The 7802-nt window shown below is 40.5% G+C and overlaps 1 protein-coding gene across 5 annotated transcripts in view; it reads left to right on the forward strand.

The window, feature by feature from the left end:
* fam110b.S (family with sequence similarity 110 member B S homeolog) overlaps positions 1-3677 on the forward strand; it is a 103187-nt gene extending 99510 nt beyond the window's left edge. For all 5 annotated transcript variants that reach the window (XM_018223737.2, XM_018223735.2, XM_041567874.1 and 2 more), the window contains one exon: positions 1210-3677. In XM_018223737.2, coding sequence (XP_018079226.1) covers positions 1504-2613 — 1110 coding nt within the window. In that variant the 5' untranslated portion in view covers positions 1210-1503 and the 3' untranslated portion in view covers positions 2614-3677. The remainder of the gene's footprint in view (positions 1-1209) is intronic.
* The last annotated feature ends 4125 nt before the right edge of the window (positions 3678-7802 follow it).

Raw genomic sequence — 7802 nt, forward strand, 5'->3', positions numbered from 1 at the left:
GCATAGGGTTAAATTGACATAGCTGTGCTAATATTAACATTGCCTGTACAAATATAGTGATAGAACAGCTTTTAGTTAATTGATCAGCCTAATAAATGAATACTGCGCTCACTGCATACTTTCATCTTTTTGGAAAGGAGGTATTTTTCTGCCGCAAATAGATAAATGCATCCAATAACCCCTGCAGGTTTAAATGTAATAAAGAGATAAATAGAATGTCCTATTCTTAGTACAGGTATAGGACCCCTTATCTAGAAAACCCCAGGTCCTGAGAATTCCGGATAACAGGTTACATACTGCATCAGTGACAATAAAATTGTATGATACAGGGGAAATAGTTTAAGAAGTTTAACTTTAAAAAGTGAGAAAAGGTACAGGTATGGAACCTGTTATTCAGAATACTCGAGACCTGGGGCTTTCTGGATAATGGATCTTTCCGTAATTTGATTCTTCATAGCTTAAGTCAAGTAGAAAATCTTGTAAACATTTAATACACTTACCTAAGCTGGTTTTGCTTCCAATAAAGAATAATTATCTTTGTTTGGATCAAGTACAAGGTACTGTTTTATTATTACAGAGAAAAAGGAAAACATTTTTAAAAATTTGGATTAAATGGAGTCTATGGGAGATGGCCTTTCTGTAATTTGGAGTTTATGGATAGCGGGTTTCCGGATAATGATGTAATTACGCCAATGAAGGTATTTTTCAAAAAAAAAAACACCACGTGTAGCCTTAGAGAGCCTGCTAGATTTGTTGTGCAAACCTATTCATTTCTAGTAGCACAGATGACTGTGAGATGATACGTGTAGCTGTGCAGATAGAGCTAAAAAGCTACGAGTGTTACATTACATTTACAAAATATTAGTAAATATTCCAACTCTTCCGCAGTCAATAATTATTTCTTTTTACCGTTCTCCTGCTTGAATTTTTTTTTCCTGTTCAGACCCATATGGCTGCACATATGTCATTTGGCCATTTACCCTTAGAAATGTTAATTAGTATCTGTTCATATTTCGGGCAGGTTTAGCAGATGGCATTGTGTTTCCATTTAACGTCACGTGTTGCTGAGTGCCCCCCCCCCATGACATTGGAGGGGTTAAAGGTGCCCAGTAGTGTTTGACTTTTTTAAACAGTTGAGTATTTCTCTGTTGCTATAGCCATGATGTCACATGCTGATACTGACATGCAATTGGTTGTTTTGTGTTTCAGATCTCTACACAAAGAAAGGACGGGACTCCCACATCCTTCTGTGAGAATAAAGGATTCAGCCTAGCAGATTAATACAGCCCTCTGTCTGCTGCCCTTTCTGCATTTAAAGAGAATATTTACAAAAAAGAAAAGTGTTCTTTTAATGAAATGTAAGATGACAAGTTGTTGGTGACAGTCAGATTTCAGTCAGACTCCGCTGCTATTGTTTGTGCTTGATGCACATGTTTCTGCACAGTGCGTACAGGAAACACAAGAAGAGAATCCAAAACGGCTGCAGGAGAAGAATCGCCAAACATGCCCACAGAAACACTACAGACAGGTAGCATGGGGAAACCTGTTAGCCCAGCAGTTACTTTCACATCTGCTGTCCCCCTCCGAATCCTCAACAAAGGACCCGACTACTTCCGTAGGCAGTCCGAGCCTAATCCCAAAAGGCTCAGCGCAGTGGAGAGACTAGAAGCTGATAAGGCAAAATATGTCAAGAGCCAAGAGGTTATTAATGCCAAACAAGAACCTGTAAAGCCAGCAGTCCTTGCAAAACCTCCCATTTGCCCCGGAGCCAAAAGAGCTCTCAGTAGCCCAACTATGAAGATGTTCAACAACAATACAAAGACTGAAAGCTGTGTACAAAGAGAAAATTTAAAGCTAGAAATACTTAAAAACATTATTAACAGTTCTGAAGGCTCTAGTACAGGGTCCGTGCATAAACAAATTTCTCGAAATTGGCCTCCAAACAGGTCCGACTCCGCTGACCTCAGTCGGCATTCTTTCTCAGAATCCTTGAAAGTCTACCCTACACAAACACACGGCAGCCCTCAAGACAGCAACTCCAACATCAGCAGGAGGTTTCTGGAAAAGAGAACCGATACTTTTTTACATGTTTCTCACAGTTCCTCAGACATTCGGAAAGTAACCAATGTGAAACAGATCAAAGCAATACCATGCAGCAGCTCGGCCCCGCCGCTGCCTCCTAAACCCAAGCTTGCCCCTCTTTCTACCTTAAAGTCACCAGAAAATGACAATTTGGAGTCTGGATGTGGCGTCAGTCGGAGGCCTTCACTGCAACGGTCCAAATCGGATTTAAGTGACCGATACTTCCGAGTCGACGCAGATGTGGAACGATTCTTTAATTTCTGCGGACTGGATCCTGAAGAGCTTGAAAACCTTGGAATGGAGAATTTTGCAAGGGCTAATTCCGACATCATTTCTTTAAACTTTCGCAGCGCAAGCATGATCAGCTCGGACTGTGAGCAGTCTCAGGACAGCAACAGTGACCTTAGGAATGACGATGCCAATGACCGCGTCCCCTATGGCATCTCTGCAATTGAAAGGAATGCCAGGATCATCAAGTGGTTGTATAGCATTAAGCAAGCCAGAGACTCCCAGAAAGTTTCGCACGTGTAAGAGCGAGCCAGCTGTGATGCAACGAGAGAGACTAGAACTTGTGTCTGTGAATAGTCAGTTGTGAAGGGTTGTTAAGTCTACTTGAAGTCTTTGTAAACTTTCAGACTGCTCTGTGTTGCTTGTTGTGCAATGTTTTCAAGTTGCATGCCTGTCAACAGGTAAACTGACCTGGCTTCCACTTGAACAATCACTACAAAGCCTACTTTTAATATGCTCACTTGCTGCCAAAAGTTCTAGACCCAAGTCCAGTTCAAGGCTTTGTGTCCATTTATTTTCGACTACACTGTTTACATGACAATGAAGGGTAGATCTCATTTCCTTAGAAGTCATTCCAGTCTTACTTTGGCTTATACACACACACAAACACACACTTTCGTAGCTATTCAATTGCAAACTGTCAGGTGTTTGTTTTCGTTCTTTAAAACAACACTAATAATAATATATTTAGTCCAAAAGTAGTTTTATCTTCTAGTTGTTCTTTTCTATATGGACAATCGTTAAATAGGCCTTAGTCTGGGACAGAAAAAAAAAGCTTTGGGCTCTTCAGCTTGGCTGAACTAAGGGGTAACCAACATCATTTGCCCTCATTGGCGTAACTATAGAGGAAGCAGACCCCACAGTTGCAGGGGGCCCGGAGGAAAAAGGGGGGCCTGGACTGTGGGGTCTGCTTACTCTATAGCCAACAAGAACCCCATCCCCAGCCGCTCTGTAACCTGCAGCAGGGAAGCAGAGAGCATTGGCATGGGGAGGATAGTGGGCGGTGTCGGGGAGAGGGCGGAGTCTGGTCAGGAAGTGGGTGGGAGGATGGGGATCAGAGTGCGCTGGTCCCAACGCACTCTAGTTACGCCACTGTTTGCCTTAGTACCTTAACCCATAGCAACCAACTGAATTGGATTGTTCACAGCTGATTGGGTGTTATAGGTTTCAGGACTATAATAGGTTATTACATCAATGCTGTTGAATGAACCTGCTAGGAATTGTAGCCCGGCAGTAGATGGAGCCTCACAGGTTGATGATTAGAAGTATAAAGGTCTGCTGGTAGAACTGTTCTGTTTACCACATTTGTAGTATGCAAAGAAACCGATGTTGCAAACTTAGTAATATATATTTTTATAGAGGTATTATTTGCTAGTCTTAAACTTTTGTCAGACTCCTGAGATACAATGTAAAAAAATGTCTATGAGTTGCCTTCAATGGAGCGAATCATTAGAGCCCCGCGCGATCATTCATCAACATGTCGAACAGTTTGTGAACGAAACTAATGGAAACTCACAGCCATATCCGTATAAAGGAGTTGGATCCCAAGTACCGCCAGTAGCGGAGCTGTATTTGTTGGCTCGTATATGTTACATCTGTCTGAGGTCTGTTTCACTTGCCTTCAGGGCTGGAATTAGAGAAGAGGGGGGCCATGAAATCTGGGGGTGAAAAATGTTATTGGGTTTTGAGAGTTGTACTTCAACAGCAGCTGGAGGTCTGCAAGTTGAACAGAAATGAATGTTAAGAATTTCTATCAGTTATGACACAGTGTTTTGCCTGAGGTATTTTCGTGCCCATGGCACTACGTGTGATTACTGTAGTATTAACCATAGCAGTGTTTGCTGCCAGTTGGCTGCCTTTTCCCCACTTGCTTTTGTTGTTTTTAACCTTTTTTATTCCCCTTAATTTTTTTTTTCAAGTCTGTCTTCCCAATAGGCAGTCGGCTCATGTCAGGCCCGACCCCGCACACTTCTTCCTAATAAACGGGAATGACCTGAAGGTACAGCGTCAGCTACATTGTTGTTCCAGTATCCGTGCTTTGCAGTACTTTGTACACTTCAGCCGGCCGATATGAAACCTTTTTTTAAATGGTGTAAATGCTGTAAGGAATATGTACATACTTCATTTGCTATTGAATCTTTGGGAAAAAAATGTTATGCTAATAAATAGCTCTTGATGCACCTGCTGACTTGCGTCTTTTATAGGTTCATTTTTTCCCCACAAACCACTATACCAGGGGTCCCCAACCTTTTTTACCTGTGAGCCACATTCAAATGTAAAAAGAGTTGGGGAGCAACACAAGCATAAAAAAGTCCCTTGGGGTGCAAAATAAGGGCTGTGATTGGCTATTTGGTAGCCCCTATGTGGACTGGTAGCCTACAGGAGTCTCTACTTGGCACTATACTCAGTTTTTATGCAACCAAAACTTGCTTTCAAGCTTGGAATTCAAAAATAAGCACCTGCTTTAAGGACCCTGAGAGCAACATCCAAGGGGTTGGAGAGCAACATGTTGCTCGCGAGCTACTGGTTGGGGACCACTGCACTATACTATAGTACAGGCATAGGATCTGTTATCCAGAAACACGCTAAGACATTTTACCTCCCACCTGTAAACCCCATAGACTCCATTTTAATTTAATAATTACATTAATGATTTCCTTATTCTCTTTAATAATACAACAGTATCTTGTATAATTCATCCTTATTGGAAGCAAAACAATCCTGTTGGGTTTATTAAGGGGGTCATTTATTAAAGTCAGACTGCCAAAAACACAAAAAAAAATTTTACTATAAAATCTGAAATTTTAGAGAGAAAAAAACAAACATTTTTCAGAATTTATCAGACCCCGAGGGTGTCAAAATCCGAATAAAAACGTACTCTAACTCAGACCTGCTGAGTTCACGTTGAAGTCAATGGGAGATGTCCCGAAGATATCCTGATCTGCTCTGGGTTTCATGCAATCGCGTGTCAAATTCGAAAAAAAATTTACGATTCCGTTTTTTTTTCACGATTTTTTTCGGAAAAATGTATTGATAAATAAGGGGGAAAAAACCGGTGCGGATTTGGTTGGAGTAGCTTTCAGAAAATAATGAGATATTTTCAGATTTTTACAAATAACCCCCCCCCTAATGTTTTTAATTGATTTTGTATGGAGATTCCAATCACGTACCCCTTAGCTGGAAAACCCCACGTCACAAGTATTCTGGATAACAGGTCCTATACCTGTACAACACTTTTCTTTCAGTAATAGAAGGGCGCATATATCAAACATGGAAATGACATACAAATAATGACAGATTAGGGAGGTAAAGAGAGTTCTGCACCTTAGAAAACACAAAAGAGAGAACATTACTACTACTACTGCTTGCATTTTCCATTGGATGTTTATGGTGCTATATGTTCCAAACATGCTGGTTTAGAAGTTATTCTAAAAGGATACAACCAGTACTTATGCCAAGGTCGTCCCATGGGGGGTGAGGATTTGTTTTACTACAGCAGAATTACCCTTTTACAAGTGTGGAAATTATACAGCTGGCTACCTGCATTGTAGATGAACAGCCACCGTCCTGCCTTTCACTGCTGATTCCTCAGTTGCTAATGGGTACCCCAGTCAGTTTTACTAGATATTTTATAAAGAATCATGTCTACCCTAGGATATCAGATGCTGAGGAACACTGCCATTGTTACTGAAAAAAAATCCAACAAAGATTGACTCCATAGCCTTCTTGAAATAAAAATCAGACCTGAGGGAATCTATGAAATGGGAAATGCAGTTAAGAGGCCTAAATAATGGGGAAAATTTACTTACCTTCGAAGTTGCGCCAGCGTTGGCTTCACCGCACTTCGACAGGGCTGCTCAAATTCACGAAGATCCGTAGTTGCGCACAAGTTACCGATAGTTTTGAATACGGTGTGCAGTTAAAGTACAATGGCCGTATACCGGTATGCAGCAGAAAACACATTACACTATACAAGGCCATTGAACCTTAAGAAATGTATTCTAATGCCCTACACATGTGCCCACTGTATAATTTAGGTGCCATATGTTAGGAAATGTAGGGGGGAGGGATCATTTTCAGCCTATCACCCTATAAAAAGTAAGACGCCATTGTTTTTTGGGACTTAGAAAAAATTTAAACTTTTTTCTAAGCAAGTCCTATTTACTCTATTGCACTTCGCCTGGTCTGAGGTGGCGAAGTAAAGTCTGGCGCAAGAGGTAACGTTCACGAAAATCCGCAACTTAGTGAATTAGCGCAGTTACGTCCAAAATAGGTACTTATATGCACCATATCCGTTACCCATAACAACCAATCTGATCTTAGCTTTTTGTGTTGATAAAGCATTAGTGCTTTGTTTTCACCCTCGGATATTTCAACATTTTGAGGTATTTCAACCTAGTAATTTAAAATAATTTCACAGAGGTCATGTCTACATGTATACATAGAGACACATTTATCAAGGGTCAAATTTCGAGTTTTTTTTAAACTCCCTAAAATTTTAATATAATTGAAATTCAACTGGGGAGTTATTTAAGAAAAAAAATAAATATCTTAAACTCGGACGAATTTTACCAACTCAAAAACTCAAATCAAATTCGTCCAAACTCGATTCTCTGAAAAAAACTTGTCAGGAAGGCTACAAAACGTCTCCAAATTGTTCACTTGACCTCTCCCCTTTACTTATACAGGAATTCACCAGGTTTTAGGAGATGAATAGTCAAATTTGGAATCTTGAATTGAGTTTGGATAATTCCCTAGTCGAATTTGACAGTTTTGACCATAAAAAAATTCAAATTTGAATTTTCAAAGTGAGAAGAAAGCTACATAGTAACCCCCCTTTTACTGTGAAACCCCTAAATAAGGTCTGCAACCATCTACCTTCAGAAGCCACAGGATTAGGTGGAGCCTACCATGTTCCATCATCTCATAATAAGGACTGTAGAACTGGGTCTGAGAGACCTCCGCGTTTGTCAGAGCGCGTATCTAAACAACTCTCTTCATAAAGACCAAGGAACTATTGAAACAAGTCCGGAAGAGAAGCATCAGATAAATTGGACTATAAATCCCAAAATTTGAATATGAACATGCAAAGCCCGTGCACAATAAATAAAGAAAAGCAGTTGCAGAGTTTCTTAGTAGAATTCCATCTGAGACTTACTAACCGCAATATTACAGTTATTACAGCTATGGCTCTAGCAAGGTTACTCATTGATCCAATAGAATCAGTGGATTCATAGAATTGTCTCTAGCCTCTACCTCTAACCAACAGCTCAGTTTAGCAGAGTTCCTAAAATACTGTGGTGGAGGGCACAAGTGATCACCTGTGGTCTGGATACTTTGTAGCAGAGACATATTTTATATACCGTATAAGCAACTGAGGGCTGTAAAATCCATTGTTGGAGCTTGAGGGAGTATGCCACCCATCAAATGAA

The sequence above is a fragment of the Xenopus laevis genome, chromosome 6S (genome assembly GCF_017654675.1).
Source record: "Xenopus laevis strain J_2021 chromosome 6S, Xenopus_laevis_v10.1, whole genome shotgun sequence".
In the NCBI taxonomy this organism is placed as follows: domain Eukaryota; kingdom Metazoa; phylum Chordata; class Amphibia; order Anura; family Pipidae; genus Xenopus; species Xenopus laevis.